The sequence below is a fragment of the Tiliqua scincoides genome, chromosome 1 (genome assembly GCF_035046505.1).
Source record: "Tiliqua scincoides isolate rTilSci1 chromosome 1, rTilSci1.hap2, whole genome shotgun sequence".
Classification (NCBI taxonomy): domain Eukaryota; kingdom Metazoa; phylum Chordata; class Lepidosauria; order Squamata; family Scincidae; genus Tiliqua; species Tiliqua scincoides.
Genome location: NC_089821.1, coordinates 209,493,811 through 209,514,205, shown reverse-complemented (window position 1 = coordinate 209,514,205; position 20,395 = coordinate 209,493,811). Strand labels below are relative to the sequence as shown.

General features: G+C 43.8%; 1 protein-coding gene across 6 annotated transcripts in view; it reads left to right on the top strand.

The window, feature by feature from the left end:
- The window catches only part of NHSL1 (NHS like 1), a 191,603-nt gene that overhangs the window by 134,549 nt on the left and 36,659 nt on the right, over nucleotides 1-20,395 (top strand). For all 6 annotated transcript variants that reach the window (XM_066615022.1, XM_066615008.1, XM_066615031.1 and 3 more), the window contains exon 3: nucleotides 18,480-18,607. In XM_066615022.1, the coding sequence (XP_066471119.1) occupies nucleotides 18,480-18,607 (128 nt within the window). The remainder of the gene's footprint in view (nucleotides 1-18,479; nucleotides 18,608-20,395) is intronic.

Genomic DNA, 20,395 nt, shown 5'->3' with positions numbered 1-20,395 from the left:
CAAGTCGCAAAGGGGCAACTCAATGACTTGGAAAGTTCCCCTATTATGGCTCGTTTTCAATACGAGTCGTTGGGGGGCGGTGACTATCGACTCAAATCAAGCCCCGCTGCATTTCCCCATACCTGGTTTATTTTAACTAGCTAATTACAACAAGCCAAAAACTATATCAAGTCCTTGCAGTATGGCTGCTAGCTGTACTTAACTTGTTTGGACCTAACTAGCGTGGTCCATGTCTTAGTTACTGCAAGACTTGACTGATGTTATGTTCTTTATGTGGGGCTGCCCTTGAAAACTGTTCAGGAACTACATTACTGCAGATTGTGGCTGATGTATGGTTGTAAGAGCTTGGCAGTTTTACAGTCAAGCCACTGTTCCAGCGGCTGCATTAGCTACCAATTTGTTTCCAGGCCTAATTCAAGGTGCTGGTTTTGACCTTTAAAGCCCTTCATAGTTTAGGACTAAGATATCTATAGGACTGCCTTCTTCCATGCCAACCGGCCATTCCCCTAAAGTCACTGGAGTGTGCTCTGTGTGCCATCCCTGACTGAGGCCAGGTTGGCAGTCAGTAGGGCAGGGCCTTATATAGGTATGTGGTATATAACATACCATAGTATGTGACTGCATTTGGAGAAATGTTACAGACCTGCACTTTTAACAAGCTTTTACGTATATTCTTTTAACAATGATGGTAAATGGAACTTACTCCTGGGTATGTGCGGGTAGGATTGCAGCCTAGGATTGTTAAAAAATTTCCTGCTTGATGATGTCACTTACGTCATGTCATCACTTCTGGTGAGTCCTAACAGATTCTCGTTCTTAAAAGTGGGTCCCGATGCTAAGTGTGTGAGAACCTCTGCTGTAAAAGTTTCCAAGGTCATGTTTGTGCATTGGTTTGAGCAGCTCAGGAATTCTGCTCTCCCTGGTGGCTATAGCCAGCTTGTCATCTCCCCCCTCCTTTTCCCCTTGCCTGGAGCTGGGTCTGACAGAGGAAGCAAACTATCAAATGCTAGAATTATAACTCTGAAGGGCTAGATTTAATAGATCAGAGTAGGCATCTTTGAATCTTAGAACTAGTCCCCTAAAAAAATGTCATTATTTTTCCTTTCTACGCAGGCTCTAGCTTGCATATGATTTTAACGTAACGCAGTTTCCCATGTAATAAAAATGTAGAAAAGTGACCAGTTTCTGTCCTATTTATATAATATTTGCAGGCTCTTTGTAATTACATGTTACAGCCAATATTGATTCTACATTTTCAGTGCATAGATATACCATTTGGTTTGTTGCTGTAGGGCCCAGTATCTGTGATAATTCATTAGTCATCTCAGTTTATTGGGGCATTGGATTTACAAGCAGGGGGTGGAGATATTTTCCTTTGTCAGTCTGGTTCCAGCGTTAGCTTAAGCAGCTATTGTTGAAGAGCCTGAATTAAATTAAATCCCAAAAGGCATTTGGTTTAATGATGTAAAATTAAATGAATTTAAAAATTGACAGCCTTCTCTATGTATAGCACTAATATTTCATAGACAACAATATGCCCTTGTTCAGGTTTTCTTTTTGCCATGCTTCTATTTGATCAATACACAGAAAAGCAATATGGGTCATCCCTGCCCATGGAGAAAATTTTCCCCTGCTGAGAAAATTACTGTATTCATAAGTTCAATTAAAGGGCTGTTAAGCAAAAGAGAACCATTTAATAGGAACAACAGTTTTACCTTCAGGTTTTGAGTGAGGCTATGAGCTCTCTGCCAATTTAAAATACAGTGTTGGAATAAGAGAAAGTCAAGGGGTAGTTTGAATGTTTCGGCTAGGCTAACGTGTCCAAGACAGGAAATAAACTCTAGTCTTTCTTTGCTTTTGTTTAGCAGACAAATTAGGGCTGGTAGCTATACTGTATGCATTCTCTCTCCTCTTTTAGCTCCTTGAATCTCATCATAGTGCATGTGTTGCTATTCTGATAAATTTATCATTTCAAATACTCTTCTGAAGGATTCTGAGGAGGTCTGTGCAAAGGAAGCTGGGGAGCATCTACTCAGAGAGAGTATTACTGTTCATGCTGAGAAATGAGATGTACTGAAGCATATAGAGAATGCAGAGAAGTAGATTTACGGCCCAGTTCTGTGTTTCTCCTCCTCCTGCTATGGGTCCCTCCAAACTGTGGGTCGTGACCTGATTATTGGTGGGTTGTGAAGCTGACTAGTGGATAGCTGACAACGAAAATGCATTGAGCCTTATGGAAAGGGAAACTGAGCCACATGTATATGTTTACCCACAAGTGGATAAACATGCCTCAGTTCCTGGCGAAGGGAGACACAAGGCCAACAGAATGGTCCCAATTTGATGAATGTGCTCCAGAAGGTGCCTCCCCCCATAGTAAAAGGATAAAAACAGGTGCTTGAGTGGCTGGTAAGGTGAAAATGTGTGGTTGTGTTTGTTTTAGTCTTGTAAAGCTAAGTGTGTCCAACAGAGTGATGTTTTAAAAAGTGGGTCCCAGTGCTAAAAAGTCTGGGAAACACTGCTTTAGGAGAATGACTAGGATCAAGTAGAAAAGTATTTCATGAAAGAGTCCAGAGTAGGATGAACAGGAAAAGAACATTTTGCTTTTTGACTTTAATCTGAAAGACACTCTACTTTTAAAATGCAACCTGGGCCCATATCCTAACCCACTTTCCAGCACTGGCATAGCTGTGCCAATGGGACGTTCCAAGCCTCAGGGAACGCTGTGCAGGGCTGCCTGCACCTCCTATAACCTGCTGCAGCCCTGCCTTCTGAAAGTAAGTGCAAAGCACGCTCCCTCACCCCTCTTAGCGATGCGATCCTGGGGATCGCGTCGCTGCCCTAGCCCCTCCTCTGCAAGAACTTACTGGGGAGTAAAGCTCTCTCAAAGTTTGAGAACCACTGCAGTATTTGCTTCTAACAGGAAAAAAGAAATACTGGTATTTTATTTTGTATGTACATACTAATTCCAGTTATTGTTTCACCAAGGAATATCTAGAATGCATTGGTCTAAATGTACTTATCTTTGTTTTAGAGCAGGGGTGCCCAAACCCCGACCCTAGGGCCACTTCCGGCCTGCAGGGAACCCCCAGTTTCCAATGAGCCTCTGGTCCTCCAGAGGCTTGCTGGAGCCCATGCTGGCCCGACACAGATGCTCTCAGTATGAGGGTGACTTGCGTGAGCTGTGGGATGAGGGTTCCCTCCACTGCTTGTTGTTTCTTATCTGTGATGCAGCAGTGGCAGCGAAAGAAAGGTCAACCTTACTTTGTGCAAGGCCTTGTATAGGCCTTGAGCTACTGCAAAACCTTCATTCATTCATTCATATAAGTTCCATCTCTAATATATTCATTTATGTAAATTTATTCAAATTTTAAATGTAAATTAATTCTTTTTTTTCCTGGCCCCTGACACAGTGTCAGAGAGATGATGTGGCCCTCCTACCAAAATGTTTGGACATCCCTGTTTTAGAGTGACTTTTTGTGACTTTTTAATGTTTATTAAGCATAAGAGACAAGCTGCTTTAGTGCTTAAAATAAAAGATAGGAGTAGATAGGAGTACTGCAGTGTGGAAGTCTTAAGTTGAAAGCGCAGTATACTGCTATATTTTAAGCACATCTTTTATCTTGTTTGCTCACCTAATTCCCACAATGAGAAAATTCCAGGAAAGTGACTGAAAAGCCACTATTGGCATGATTCAGGGAATCCAATTGACTTTCCAAAGATATGAAGCTGAAATATCCATTACGAATGATATTTGTTAACCAGCTGTCACTGGGGAGTGCTCCTCATGATTATCTCCATTTGTTTTGGACTAATTTGGTTTTCTACGGGGATGTAGTCTTAATACATGTATGGGTGATGAAGCATGATTGCTTCAGTCATGCCTGCTTATCTCCGCATTTGCAAGCTGAAAGACGGAAAAGATTGGGCTTTCTGTCCTGTGTGCCTGGCCTATGTTACTGAAATAGCCAAAAAGCAAACAAGCCCCAAAACATCTTTATGCCTTTCTTTCCATCTTGTTTCCATGCACATACATGGTGTAAATATGTGTGTGCATGTGTGGGATCTTGTGTTTAAATGATCCCTATTGGGTAAACCCAGTGGTTCTCAAACTCTCTGGGAGAGTTTGAGAGTGCGGGGAGCCCGGCGCGACGTGCAGCAAGGCTCCCCGCAGCAGTGAAAGTAGATGCGGAGCAATCATGTCCCACCTCCGCTAAAGTGGAAGTGGAGCGCGATCACTCCTCATCTACTTTCACTGCTGCGGAGAGCCCTGATGCAGGTCGCGCTAGGCTCCCTGCACCCCCGGGAGACTGCAGGGGCTTGGGTACATGTATCCAAGTCCCTGCAGCCCCCCTGAGCGGCGCAATCCTAGGAATCACGCTGCTGCCTCCAGGCTGCCCCCGTCCCTTAAAGGGGGCAGGGGCCAGGGCCCGCAGGCTAGGGCATCATGACGCCCCAGTTTGAAAAGCCCTGGGTAAACCCAATGCAGTGAAAAAATTGGCATGTCAAGAAGAATTTGGCATGCAGTTTTTCAAGGTATAGGGAGCAAAGTCTGTAATGGCAGGATACCTTACAGCCAACTCTCCCATATAATTCTAAAGATACATCAAGATCTTTGGGTAGAACCCTGATCTCTGTATGCTTCCTTAATCAAAAATTGGGTGGTTACTACTAGGTGCAGTATCACCTTTCTTTTTGTGATGCCCCTGACAAGGTCCGTGGGGCAAGTTCCTCACTGAGTTTTATTGACTATCCATACAATACGAACTGGAAAAAAAAGTTTTCAACTAATTCTGTGAAATTTCTTTTTATATGAATACGTTCTCTTCATATGAATATGTTCTGTCCAGAGAGGTAGCAGTGTAAACACTGACTTTTACTGGCACCTATTTTTAAAAAGCATACAGGTGAGACATCAATATCCACTGATTTGGTATGCACTGGTTTGACTCACCACCAGGGTGACCAGATATCCTGGAAAAAGAGGGCATGTCCTTCTTTTAGCCTCATGTCCTGGAAAAAAACTTAAATGTCCTCCTTTTCCCTGTGAGAGGACCCCTGGAGGCAGCTCATAGCATTCTTGTAATTGATAGACATGGATATGACAAAATAAAATCTAAAAACACTTGTATATTGATTTAATGTGAGTTAATTAAAACATTACATATTAATAAATTTAAAATAATATTACATATAATTTTACATATAATCATTTTTAGCTTTTATTTTGTCATGTCCTACTTTTCTCTTGAATGTCCTATATTTTGGGGTGCCTTGTCCTCTTTTAAGCTTATAACATTGGTCACCCTGTCACCACTGATACAGAGGTCTACCTTTAAATGCCTTGTAACAAGGAAAAAAGCATCAAAATCCAATTTCCTACCATTCCACTGTGTCAGTTATAATTTCATTCCACATCTAGTGGCTGAATGCAGTATAGCATCTATACCAATGCATTCTGAGGCAACAATGGAGGCACAAGAAATCTGGAAGTGGGTCTTTAAAACTATTTTTTCAATGATTTGGTATCCACTGATTTTTTTTTTTTTATCCATTGGGGGTTCCATAACGGAACCCCAGTGGATAATGAGGCATGACTTATATATTTTTAGTATTATGTAAGAATCTCTCTGTGTGCAGCCAGCTCATCCAAGATGCAAATTCGTATCAGGCAGCAGATTGGGAGGGAGCAGTGAACAGATGCCTACTGTCTCCCTCCAATCTGATCATGATGGAGCAGACCCCCTTATTTGGTTCCTTCTGCCACACAGTCTCTAAATTTACGAGAAGCAGAAAAGAGCTGCATGAAGGAAGGAACCTCTTATGGGGCACATTGGTCTTTTGGGGGGGCAGCACAAAGGGAGGCACTGTTGACCAAAACTGATGCACTTGATTTGAGTTATTGCTATTAGATGTGTTCATAAAACAAAGTTCTGTGAACAACAACTTCTGTTGTTGCGCTGTTTTAATGGTGGAAAAGCAGCAATTTTATGTGGGGCCAGCATTAGTCAAATAAACTGTCTTCTCTAATCCAAATATATTTTGGTTAATCTGCTTTTGGAAGTATATCTATTGGAATTCCTGACTTTGTAAAAATAGTACAGGGTTTCTCTTTTCAAAATTGCTCTGTATTGTATTGTTGACAGAGTTCACGAACCTGCTTTATATTCTATGTTGGCTGTTTTTCAACAGCCATTCAAGAGCAGCAATGGTATTGCTCTGCAGCATCTTTTAAAACTTAACTTGACATGGAGCAGTCCTTGTGATAACCCGTTCATGCTGATGATAGAGGGATTTTTGTCTGCAGAAATTGGTCTTGTTCCAAGATGAATGCTGCGTTGTGCTGTCCTGAAGCTGTTGTTTGCCTTATTTAGACCATGAGACAGAAATAAAACCTATATCAGCATCTAAATTAGAGTCCTTTTTAAAAAGTTATGTAGTGTTCCAGATAACTGTAGAAACTAAGTTTGTTGCCAGTTGGGGTGTATTTCTGTGGCATGTGCCATTGATGGATTTAAGGATTTCCAGCTCCTTGTATGGGTTAGAAGTGTTAAACTGTGTTCAAGAGGCTTACTGCAGACCAGGCAGCTTATGTGTAGCAACAACTTTAGGGACAGAACCTAAGACTCTTGCACAGAGTGCCATCTCAGTTGTGTGCAACACTGATTGAAAGCATTCAAGAGATGGAAATTATCAGCATCGTAGACTGTGAGAGTCAGCTGGTATACCCAAAGTCTATCCTCCCCTACAAATTAGGTGCTGGTACCTATACCTACTACAAAGTAGCATAACTGCGGGGGTGGGTACCTGGGGCTAGGTAATGCAATGATGCCCCCTGCATCATTGTCATCACCCCTTCCTTTGCGCATGCAGTGGCCCAGCCCCAGAAATGGCTTCATATGGAGCCGAAGGGGTGGGAGGGTGTTTGCTGCATGCCTGACATGAGTGCTTTCACCCCCCCAGTGGAGAAAACAGAAAACTACTACTCCATTGTGGGATAGAATGTCCCCCCCCAGCCCTGGCTTAGCTATGCCACTGCTCCTGCTTCTCTTTCCCCCACTACTGCTGTGCTGCCTAGAAAACTTCAGCCTCACTATCTGCCAGGAAAACAACCATGCAAAATTAGGGTGGTTCTGTGAATCTGTGCCTGTGCACGCTCCCTCTTCTCCTGCTTTGTGGTCTTTGTCAAAGCCAGTTGTCTGTCAGTCTAGTGTCTTCAGGAGAGCAAGGGAAGGATCAAAATGTCATTGAGCTTCTATCCTGAAAGTAAGAGTGTGTGTGTGTGTGTGTGTGTGTGTGTGTGTGTGTGTGAGAGAGAGAGAGAGAGAGAGAGAGAGAGAGAGAGAGAGAGAGAGAGAGATATGAAAAGCAGTCATTACTTCTCACACAATAGTCATTACAAGCAGTCATTAACACTCACACAGTGTGTATGAGAAGTTGAACCACAAAACTACCCTGAATTTATTTAAGCAGGCCATTGCAGCTACATGACTGCCACTGATAGATTTTTATTTTTCACCAGCTACAGAGGACACTTCCAGGATAATGACAGTTCCTATATGGTTTTTTTTATCCTGGCTTTTCTTTTTTTGTTTTTGGACCATTTTCTGTGGAATCAGATTTGTACAGATCCATCTGCCTTGCTGATTAATACGCCAGAACAAATTATCATAAGCCAGTTGGCTTTTTAATTGTAGGCTTAACCAGTTGGGCTGTAACTGTGGTTGTGTGTTTGGGGGGGGGGGGAATTCAGGAGAAGTTACATGACCATTTCTGAGAAATGAAATAGTTAACCCTTTGATTTGACTATGTTCTGTGTGCACTGTGGGAAGGACAAAATACAACTTATTTATTCCTCCCATGGACATGTGTAGAATCTTTATCCATATACATTTTCTGAAGTACTTTGAACTAGACCAGCAGTTTTCAACCGGTGTGCTGCAGCACATTGGTGTGCCACAAAAGGTCTAGAGATGTGCTACAGAAGTTTGGAGCACAGCAGTTGAAAATAGCTGAAAAGCTCTTCTGGGTTCTGCAGCTCTGTTTTTTTAGGGCAACTGTTTGTAGTAATGAATTGTCTGTCAGTGGAAGAAGAGGGACAAACAATGTGTAAGTACAGATAGTTGTTCTAGAAACAGAGCTGCAGAACCCAGACAGTTCTCCAGGAAGCAAGAAGTGGCAGAACAAGAGGCAAATACCATAAAAACATTGCAAATTGCTGATCTAGACAAACGTCACAGGAAGAATATTGGGGGCTCCATCCTATCCAACTTTCCAACACTTATGCAGTCACAATGGAGTCCCAAAGTAAGGGAACAAATGTTCCCTTACCTTGAGGAGGCCTCTGTGACTGCCCCCACCACCACAAGATGCAACGCACACCCCATTGGCATAGCTGCGCCAGCTCTGGAAAGTTGGATAGGATTGGGCTCTGGTGAGTTGCTACTTTGACCACTGCTATAATCTTCAAGTGATCTGAAAAAAATGACTTCTACAAGGCCAGCGTTGTAGGATCAGCCCCAAAGTGTGGTCCCTAGAGTCTGAAAGGTACTGTGTACTGGAAAGAACTATGTAGTGGACTCCCACTTTACACTGGTTTCACTTTACAATCAAATTTACAATAGACTCTCTGTAGTAAAACAGGACTCACTATACAACAACAACAACAACAACAGTATTTATATACCGCTTTTCAACAAAAAGTTCACAAAGCGGTTTACAAAGAGAAAATCAAATATTTTCTGTAAAGCATTGAAAGGAGCAGGCAGCTAGGTGGGCCATTAAAGTGCATCCTCTGGCCACTGAAATGCAATGTAGATTCACTCTCCTGATCCTCCAGTTTCACCAGGTATTGCTCTTTCAGTCATCTGAGTTATCAAAGCTAGGCACTTCCTTTCCGAAAAATTGAAATCTGAAACTTTCAGTATGCTGAGTTCTGCACCAAACACCAATTAACTTTTAAGAACAGTTCTTTTCCAACAGTGTATGTAAACGTAATTGCACTAATTCAAATAATTAAACCATATTGTGACATGATTTGCTTACAGACAGAGTTAACAGGAAATGTTAAAAGTAATGGTTGTTTTTTTAAAAAAATGTTTTTGAATAATCACAGAAGGCAGGACAAGCAAATTAGCAGCAGCTCCAGCACTAAATGTCTGTGAGGAAAGTAATAATTCCTTTCTAGACAGTTTAAGGCTTAATGATTTAAGGCTTAATATGCAGTTACAATCTGCTGTTAGAAACTTTCCATGTTTTGAAAATTAGAGTAGTCTCTTCCTAAAAGTAGACACAGCTTTCTGGCAGCCCAGTCCTGACCCACGCTGGAACAGCATGGGGTTGGAACTGGCTGTGGCTCAGCCTGGGGCAAGGGGAATTAATTCTCCTTACCCCAAGTAACACGGCAGCAGCCCCAATGGGGCTACTCAGATCTGCATCACCTAAATCACTGATACAGATTCGAGCAGCCTGGCACTGTGCTGGGTCACCTGGAAGTAGGGTTAGGATCCAGTCTAGGTGCCAGATCCTGGCTCTACCCCCACCCAGCCCCAGGCCACCCACAGACCCAGCCACTGTCCTTGCTCCCCCTCCCCAAAACGCCCTCGTTCCACCCTCCCCCAGACCCCCACACCATCCTGACTCGGCCAGCACAAAGTCACTGATTTCCTGGTGCAACAGCACCAGATTCAGCCTCCAGAATCCGGCACCATCTGTGCGCTGGCCTTCCAACTTCTGAAGTGGCACAAAAGTACCTTTTGGCACTTTTGCAACGCCTCTGATCCTGCACAAGAGAGTTGTACTGACCCACGGGTGACTCAGGATTACACCCTAAGTTTATAAAATAGAATTTTCACTGATACATAAGTTATTACCAAATTGACAAAGGAAATATGCATAATAATTGAATGTATATTTTTAGAGCATGGTGCCAAGCCTTGTCTATCCAATATTTTCCCTGGACTTTCATTATAACGTACTTATGAGAAGAACTAAATGATGAAAGATGCATAGTTCATATATAGTCAGTTCTCTTTACCTGCTGGGATTAGGGTTCTGGAAAACCTAGTGGATACTATCATTGAGTCTATGGCAGCGCTTCTCAAACTGGGGCATTGCGATGCCCCAACCTGTGAGCCCTGGACTCTGCCCCCTTAAGGGGTGGGGGCAGGGGGAAGGCAGCAATGCAATCCCCAGGATCACGCTGCTGGCAGGGGGTGCAGGGACTGGCATGCACTTCCCAGGGGTGCGGGAAACCCTGTGTGACCCTCTGTAGGGCTCCCCATGTCTTAGAAAGTGAAAGCAGAGTGATCGTGCTCCACTTCCGGTTTGCAATTGCTCCAGATCGTGATTTGCAATCGCGTGATCGCTCTTTCTATCGCGTGACTTTAACTTTCTAAGACATGGGGAGCCCGGCAGAGGGTCACGCAAGTCTTCCCACATCCCCTGGAGGCTGCTGCAGAGCCTGCTAAGTGCATGCCAGTCCCTGCACCCCCCTTAGCGACGCAAGCCTGGGGATCACGTCGCTGCCTTCCCTGCTCCCCCACAAGGACTCACTGCGGTCCTCAAACTCCCTGCGAGTTTGAGATCCACTGGCCTCTGGGAAAATGGGGTTAGGTAACAGGAGACCCTCCTCACCATGCACTCTATGAACCTGAATCTTGACTTAAAGTCTGTAGGACCGGGTGATAGCGAGGGCTCATCAACATCTCCAACATCTTATGCTTCCTCTGAAGCGCTGGCTATCCCTTGATGCATGGAAGGTTGTGGTGATAGCGATTTCTCCATTTAGCTGGAGTCCCTGAGACTCAGTGTGCTGGTGTTGCCTTCTGCTTATAAGGAGACCATTGTCTCTTCTCCTGCAGCCTCTCTCACCCCTGCCTGCCTGCTCATAGCTACACCTACCCCCACCTACCCTGAATGCACTGGCACAGTATTCACAGATATTGAGAACAGAGTCGCAGATAACAAGAGGTAGGTGGAAATTCTGCCCATTGAAGATAGGTAAATTTGCAAATGGCAAATTCACAAATAGGAGTAAATGTAGGACTAAATTTCACATTTGTCTACTCAACTGGGTATTTATATTTGTGGCCACTCCCAGAGTTTCTTAGAATTTGGCAGATGGGGTGGGGGAATAACATCACACATCAAAATGACACAAAACTGGCTGCATCTGCAGAGATGGGAGAGAAACTTGTCATACTTTCTCAAGCAATCATTCCCTGTTCCCCATCCCAACGCATTTTTTATTTAAAGCAAATTTATTTTTCACCATGTAACCTACTCCTTCAGAGACAAAACGTTCAGGATCTTTTCACAACCCAATCCTATTCTGTCTTCTGCCCTGTGATACAGCAGCACCGAAAAGGCCGCCTCTGTATCCTGTGGGGCCAGGGAAGCAGTCCTGTGTCTGGTGCTGGCAACCCCTATGGGTCTACTTGGAGCTGCCTCAGCTGTTTAGCTGGCACAGAATTGAGACCTGTGTCAGGCTCCAAAGCCCGGGAGAGAGGATAGGATTCAGCAGCAGCCAAGGCTGCCGTCCTCACCCCACTCCCAGGCCTAAATTGTCCTCTGGCTTGCCTTCTCTCTCCCAGTTCCACTCACTCCCCGCTGCCCTCCCCTTGAGCCTGTTCAGCTTGACTTGCTGTTTTGCTCTGGTGCAGGAACATACCCTATGCAGATAAAAATACTCTAATCAAGGCAATAGCTGTGTGTTGCCACCTTAACAAATATCTTAGAATAACAGTGCAGAAATAACAAGCACAAATCCTATAATTAAAACAAATGTGTAAGACTATTTTTGCTAATATGTTCTGAACAGCATGTCATAGGTTGTCTTTATTTGACAAAGGCTCTCTTTTGACTCCTAGACATCTGCTGAGACTTTGCAAGATCTTCTCAGTTTCCCCTAGTGTTTAAAAGAGATAAGTACCTATGTAACATGATGAGTTCAGGAGATGAGAAATTCTGATTTTAAAAAGAAACAGTGAAACTGGTGAGCTGCCATAATCCTGCACCTCTAAGTTTAATCACAAAGTTTGCATTATACTCTATTCAGAACACTGCAGTTAAAATCTGTCTTTGATGGACTTCCAGTCCTTGGGGGGGGGGGGGGAAACAGGTTTTTGTTTTTAGAAGTTGTTGGAGAGCACATTTTAATTTGTTTCTCCTCATTGGGGCTTGACTGCTTTTGTGAAAGGCTTTTGAAACTAGGTGATGGAGTTGATGAATGAATTAGATTACAGAAAACTTGGGTCTAACTTTGCTAGGCTTTGGCCTTTTTAAGAGCTATCTGGAAAGCAAAAGGAAACATCTGTTTCCATGTGGCCCTTCTATTTACCCATTCCACACAGAAGTATTTTCCTGAAAAGTCACCTTAATATTCTTCCTTTGTGGGAGTCGGGAACTTGTTCTAGAAGAAAAATGTCATGTCCTTTCTGCGTATATTGTAATGGTGTAAATCAAAGTGCTGCTTCTCTCAATCAAAACTAGGGAACAGTTTCTATCATATTTGAATTAGTTCATGCACCTTTAAAGCACATAATGATCCTTTTTGTAAGCTGACAGTCATTGGTGTTCAGTAAGAAATGTTTGAAGATTTGGTCAGGTGTGCAGAAGCAAATAAGTACTAGCTTCCTAATGCTAAAACAAGTTTCCCCATCAAGAAGAACTATTGCAGAGATGGTATATGAGGCCACATATTCAAATAAACCATGAATATTAAGGTCATTTCATACATTGTCTGGAAGCAAACATTTGTTACAACCCAATCCTATGGGACTGTATTGCTGGCAGAGCTCCACCAGCTGTGGCTGCCTTACAGCAGTCACAAAAGATGCTCCAACAGCATGCAGAGGCATGCGCTGCTAGATTTCTAGTGGGAAAGATGCAGTCCCACCCATGAAGGTAAGGAGGTGGGGGAGGGTAGAACAGGCTATGGAGCAGGGAACAATGGATCAGCTCTGGGAAGGGGGCAGATTCAGCTGCAGCAGCAGTCATCATTCCCTTCCTGGACATGTTTCCACAGCCTGAGTCCATGCAGACCCACCAGCATTTTTGCTAGCACAGGTCCAAGTAGATCCCTCTGTGCTATGGAGGCTTGCATCCAGTAAAGGGAACAAATGTTTCCTTACACAGAGGAGACCTCTCAGATCTCCCCCCGCAGGATGCTACACAAGCCATTTTTGACACATTTGCATTGGCAGCGGGAGGGAATTGCATAGGATTGGTCCCTTAGACACAGAGTGTATACTCAGTGTACTTGCAGTCAGTCCTGGCTTTCTGATCAGTATGATACACTTGCCTCCTTCATATATTCATGCCCCCAAAATGTAATGTATGAGTAATACATTTTTACAGGTATCTCTAAAATTGCTTTCCTGTAATTTTGAGATAATCTCACACTGTCCAACAGTGTTTAGAATTTAGAAATAACCATATACTTATGCTGGGGGTGCTTTGAATACTGTTTCTTAGTTCCAGAATTTTGTGTATATGTGTGTTGGCAACCTTCAGTCTCGAAAGACTATGGTATCGCGCTCTGAAAGGTGGTTCTGGAACAGCGTCTAGTGTGGCTGAAAAGGCCAATTCGGGAGTGACAATCCCTTCCACACTGGGAGCAAGTGCAGTCTGTCCCTGGCCTGTCTCCCTGGCTATGGGCCTTCCTTCTTTGCCTCTTAGCCTCAGACTGTTGGCAAAGTGTCTCTTCAAACTGGGAAAGGCCATGCTGCACAGCCTGCCTCCAAGCAGGCCGCTCAGAGGCCAGGGTTTCCCACTTGTTGAGGTCCACTACTAAGGCCTTCAGGTCCCTCTTGCAGATGTCCTTGTATCGCAGCTGTGGTCTACCTGTAGGGCGCTTTCCTTGCACGAGTTCTCCATAGAGGAGATCCTTTGGGATCCGGCCATCATCCATTCTCACGACATGACTGAGCCAACACAGGCATCTCTGTTTCAGCAGTGCATACATGCTAGGGATTCCAGCACGTTCCAGGGCTGTGTTGTTAGGAACTTTGTCCTGCCAGGTGATGCCGAGAATGCGTCGGAGGCAGCGCATGTGGAAATCGTTCAGTTTCCTCTCCTGTTGTGAGCGAAGAGTCCATGACTCGCTGCAGTACAGAAGTGTACTCAGGACGCAAGCTCTGTAGACCTGGATCTTGGTATGTTCCGTCAGCTTCTTGTTGGACCAGACTCTCTTTGTGAGTCTGGAAAACGTGGTAGCTGCTTTACCAATGCGTTTGTTTAGCTCGGTATCAAGTGAAAGAGTGTCGGAGATCACTGAGCCAAGGTACACAAAGTCATGGACAACCTCCAGTTCATGTGCAGAGATTGTAATGCAGGGAGGTGAGTCCACATCCTGAACCATGACCTGTGTTTTCTTCAGGCTGATCTTCAGTCCAAAATCTTGGCAGGCCTTGCTAAAACAATCCATGAGCTGCTGGAGATCTTTGGCAGAGTGGGTAGTGACAGCTGCATCGTCGGCAAAGAGGAAGTCACACAGGCATTTCAGCTGGACTTTGCTCTCAGTCTGGAGAGGTTGAAGTCCAAAATAGTGTGCTGCAGAGTGGTTGCTTTTGACATACCACAGAACACACTTAGGGCGCAATCCTAACCCGTCAGTACTTTCCAGCACTGACATAAGAGCTACGCAGCTCTGAGGTAAGGGAACAAACATTCCCTTACTTTGAGGAGGCCTCTGTGAGTGACCCCCAACTGCAGCGTGCAGCACATGTCCCATTGGCACCGCTATGCCAGTACTGGAAAGCACTGACAGTAAGGGGTTAGGACTGCGCCCTTAAGGTATTAACCATGCAATCAGGCAAATTAACTAGCCACAGATCCAGAAAATGTTATTCAACTTTCAAATGGCTCTTTTCCCAAGATACTGCATGTTCATATTCACAAATTAAAAATTAACTGCATTATGGAATGCTTTTTTGACACTTCCAAAAGTGATATATTTATATTATATATATGATATATTTATATCACTTTTGGAAGTGTCAAAAAAAGTGCCTGAGCTAGATTCAGAATGAGCGTATGAGACTCCCTCTGTAGCTTTATTTTGCTACAGCAACTCTTCATGAAACCTTTTAGTATGGTTCTAATCTGTATTGTTCAAGTGTAATTCAGTTCCTCAGAAGTGTAATATAGTTCCCCCCTTTGCAGCAGATTTTCTGGGAAGGTAAAAGTAGCAGTTGGACTAAACAGATTATAATGTTCAACCACATCTTGAAGCTCATCTGAGAGAAGGAAAACTCTGATCCCAAACCTCCACTGCCTTGTGTCTACATCCAGTTATGGAAAAGGCTTCAGGAGTCAACTTTGCGGCAAAATCCGGAGCCGGAGTCCCTGAGGCAGTTCATGGCTGAACATAGTCAAGTTCTGGCAACTCCTGTGACGCCGCTGGAACCAACTGTATTGGCTTCTGCCTTTCCATTGGACCATTTCAGCGACGTGGATAGGGGGGATTTGCTGCATGGGTAACAGTCTATCCTCCATATCTACTTTACCCTGGCTTCGCGCACTGGAGAGGACACTCTGTTCCAGAACCACTATTCAGAGCGTGACACCATAGTCTTCAGAGACTGAAGGATGCCAACGTACATCTTGAAGATTTCATTTTTCCCTTATGCTTCAGCGTCTGTCACTGTTTACCCATATTTCACTGAATATCAATTAGGAACAGGACAGTGATTGGGAAGCAGCTACAGAAATGGGTTTTTAGCCAATTTGGATGCAGTGGAGGTAGATGGGTAATTGCTTGGAAAACGTAATTTAGGCTTTACTCAGTTTCTTCATCAGAACTCTTTGTGCTTCGTTTGAAGCAGTCCAAGTTAGAAGTTTTCTTTAAATGAATGTTTTTGTTCTCCATTATCAGTGGGGGGGAAAAAACAACATTATACAAGTTTCTTCATCCTCATGCAGAGAGGTTGGCTAAGTAGTCTGTGCCAAAGCTGCTTAGCAGATGGCATCTGAGAAGTCAGCAGCATCTCTACTGAGGTTTAAAGCATATTATGGGTCTGTCAGACTGGTGAATAAGACCCCATCCCTCCTTCATATTACTATCGTCCTTCAAGTAAATGGTACAGTAGACAGCCATCTGTCACACCAGACCACCTTTTCAAGAAGATCAGTCCGTCTATTTTGACAACTTTTGTCTTTTGAAATAAATGAATCTATAGGTGTGCCTTTTACACATCAAATGTTTTCTGTTCTCACGTACACTGTAAATTTTGATTCATGGCAAGACATCGTTTAGGTTAGTGTCATGTTGTCTAAGTCTATTTGTTACATCAGGTGATTTGCATGCGTTCATTCTTTTGTGATGACATGCAAAAAGTGTAACAACCTGATTCTAACTAACTTTCCAGTGCACACACTGCATTTTGTGCTGGGGGGCAGTCACAGAGGTCTCCTCAGGGCAAGGGAAGATTTGTTTTCTTACCTCAGGGCTTCATTGCATCGCCATTGCATTGTCTGCATCAGCTCTGGAAAGTTGGTTTGGATTGGGCTGTAAGTATGTGACAGCCCAATCCTAACCTGTCCTGAAGCATATCCAACATGGGGTTTGGGCTGCCTGTGGCTCAGCCTGGGGCAAGGGGAACACATGCACCTTAACCTGGATAATGCCACAGCAGCTGCACCTCAAGATGTGGCGCAGTCCTGAGCAGACCAGAACTGCTCTGGGCTGCCCGGGACTGGGGTTAGGATCTGGCACAAGTGCCAGATCCTGGCCCCACCCCATGCTCACCCGCTGTCTGCCCAAGACTCCCTGGCCTCCTGCACCCCGAAATGCCTCCTTCCCACACTCCCCATATCCTCCCTAAGCCCCCGTGACGCCTGCCTCGGCCAGTACAGCCTTTCCCTTCTGCCAGCGAGCGGGGCTCGTGTCGGTCTCTGGAGACTGGCGCACATCTGTGTGCTGGCCTTCCTTCTGGAGTGGTGGTGCTAAAGTGCTTTATGGCACTTTCGCAACACCTCTGGGCCTTGAGCTGGCTCATCCCAGGGGCTGGATTGTGCCCTGAATTTGAAGTAGTTTAAAAACTGGGAGCTAAATTTAGGAAATTGTTTTTAAGGAAATTATAAATTATTAACTTAGAAATTATTAAGATATCAGGCTAGAAATGTGTTTATTTGAAGTGATGTTCCATTATTATGGAACATAATTATATTATGGATATAGAGGTGAGTGAAGGAAATAAATATTAACAAAACTAGATTAAAGTTTGGGAAAGAAGAGAGGCAGACAAATGGCATACTGTGGTGGTGAGGCCATATCTTTTAATGTTTTGCTCTTGAGTCAAAATGTCACAAGCCTCTGTGACAGTGTGGGGGCATTGGTTTAGTCAAAGACTGAAGATGGAAAAAGATTTACAGATTTGTCCTTTAATATGTATTTTATGTTACTTTTGATGGCAAGAATCTAGGAATGCCTTTAACTGGGGGTAGGCAACCTGGAGTGCCTTCTGAAGTGCTAACTTGCCCTTTTCAAATGTGGAATTTAGAATGAGAAGCAGAACTCAGTATTCTGGGAATATTGGCATTCCTTAGTTTTTAAAAGAAGTTTGTATTCCATGTTGGTGTAAACAAGGGAATTATGGTAGAACTGATCAGGACTCCCAGAGGCAAGTTAGAGAGGTCTGGTCTATGTGGCTGGTGGGAGGAATGGAAGTTGGTTATTTCATAGGTCTTTGCCCTTCCTGATCGTGACTAGCAAATCCAAGATTGTGAAGGAAAAAAAAAACCGTAGAGAATAACATGCTTGGTTTGTAGAATTTATTTATTGTACAGAATATTTTCTTGGTGCAGGATTTGTCACCAAGATGCATAATTTTGTCAGAGAATAGAAGCAGTTGCTTTTATCCACAATTGCTAAGGGTATTTTTGAGATTTGAATGTCTCGTGTGTGGTGCTGTGAAGCTCCATTTCTCTGTAAAACTTGCCATTTCTCAGGTGCATGCTTCTAAAGAACGGTGGATTAACAGCCCAATCCTGCCCTTCCCTGCCTGCCCCCACTGGTGCAGCTGTGCCAAAAAGGCAAACGCTTTATCCAGCAAGGGGGGATCAAGAGGATTCATAAGGGAAAGAGGATTTAAATCCTTTTACCCCTCCATAAGCCTCCTTCCGCACAGTGGATCTCCATGGACCTGCACCAGCAATTTTGTATTGAGAACCCTCCTAGCTCCCTCACTGGCTTACCTGCTCCAGTGGGTGGCCAGCAGTTCAGCAACACGTGCAGTAAGGTTTCAGCCTTCCCACCTGCACTCTGACAGCGCACTTTATGCGCTTTATGGTCCTTTATGGTTGTTTTGCAGCAGCCATTGCTGGCAGAACACCTGTTCAACCAGCAGGGCAGTCCAGTAGGATTTGGCTGTAAGTTGTCTGCAACTGAATAAACTGACATTTTTGTTCTTCTTGCATTAGAATTTGACTACAGTTACAGGAAAGGAGGTGATATCTTTTTCTTCTTTTCCCATCAACAGAATGTGACAAGCTTCGGAGAGATGGTTATCGAAGTTCTCAATACTATTCTCAGGGTCCAACCTTTTCCTCGTCTTCCAGTGCAATCTGTGGAAGTTACCAAGATGACTATGAAGAAATTGAACAAAAGGTAAGATGGCAGACACCTTAAAGATAAAACAAGAAATTATACAGATACACACTCCAAAATCAAATCAGCATGTAACTACTGAGGTGCAAATTACACTTTCTTTAGAAATTATGGCCTGATTCTGAGGCGGTGTTTTGAAAGCACCACTTTAAGATCTTGCTTTATAGTGTAGCTCAGCGAAAGAAAATTACAATGCACATGTCCTGGTAGCATTCGAGATGGTTTCAAACAGGTTTGGTTAGTTTTCATTGCTTGTTTGAACAAATAGAACATAATACCATTATTGTTTTGTCAATAATCTAGTTCTATAAAAAATACAATAAGCATTCAGGATTAGCCATAGTATTTTGTTTCATCCATAAACAATGTCATAAATAAAAAGCAAACTTCGTACTTCATAGCCTGTTCCCTGTTTGTACAATGACACGTACATGATAGACTTTGCACTGATATTTTGTGCTGTGGTTTCTTGCTGTATTTTGGTTGATTTGCTTTGCTGTTATCTGTATGGAATCTCTTCTTGGGAATACTGATCTCTTGCGGAGATATTAGGCTCTGTTATGTTTTTAGCACATTACTCTTCATGCCTTTAGCACATTACTCTTCATGTTATGTTTTTAGCACATTAGCTCTTCATGCCTTTATCTAGTATTTTTTAGTGTGTGAACTGGAAAGCCTACCAGCAAGTGTTTCTTGCTTTAACAGGTTGCTGAAAGCAGTATTCAAGCTTTTAGTGTAACTTGAGCAGGCTGCTGGCAGCCTGAATGCTCTAAGACAGGGGTGCTCACACTTTTTTGGCTTGAGAGCTACTTTGAAACCCAGCAAGGCCCGGAGATCTACCAGCGGGGAAGGAAGCGTCTGACAGACACCCCCTTTAATGTATGGAGCCCCTGCTGGAGTCTAGTCAGTTTCGTGAGTTTTATTGCTGCATGCCTGAAGAGCAGCTAAAGTGTCAGTTTCAGTGTCAGTTTAGTGTCAGCTAAATATGTCAGTTTCGTCTAGTCACTAGACGAAACTGACATATTAACAGTTTGGAGAGACAGGGCTCCGCGATCTACTCATTTTGCCTTGCGATCTACTGGTAGATCGCGATCCACCTATTGAGCACCCCTGCTCTAAGATAATAGATCAAAGGTTAACAGGAAGCAACTTCTGCTTCTGTCCTCTTCCAGACATTGATAGTCCAATCCTAACCAACATTCCAGTGCTGATACAGCTGTGCCAATGGGGTGCACATTACATTCTGTGGTGGAGTGGGGCAGTCACAGAGGCCTCCTCAAGGTAGGGAAATGTTTGTTCCCTTAGCTTGAAGCTGCATTGCAGTTGTACTGGTGCTGGATAGTAGTTTAGGATTGGACTGTGTGAGTCCTCAGTGCCTCAGGACTCCTCTTTTGATGCAGAAGGATCTAGTTCTTAGTCTTCAGCATTCCTTTGGCACTTGTTTTGGGCAAATAGGAAGGAGCTGTAGCTTAACACCTGCTTTGCATGCAGAGGATCCCAGGTTCAATCCCAGCATCTCCAAGTAAGGAAGAAGAAGTTATTGCTGGAAACCTTGAAGAGCTTTTGTCAGCCAGTGTTGATAATATTGAGCTAGATGGACCAATGGCCTGACTTGGTGTAAGACACCTTCCTGTGCGTTCTGAACTAGATGCAACTAGATAACAATAAGAACAGCTAACATGTGAAAAATGCATTCCTGGCCCCTAGTCTGAAGGAGCAGGTCCGCAGCTTGGGGGTCCACCTGGACTCGCAACTGCTCCTGGATTCCCAGGTGGCGGCTGTGGCTAG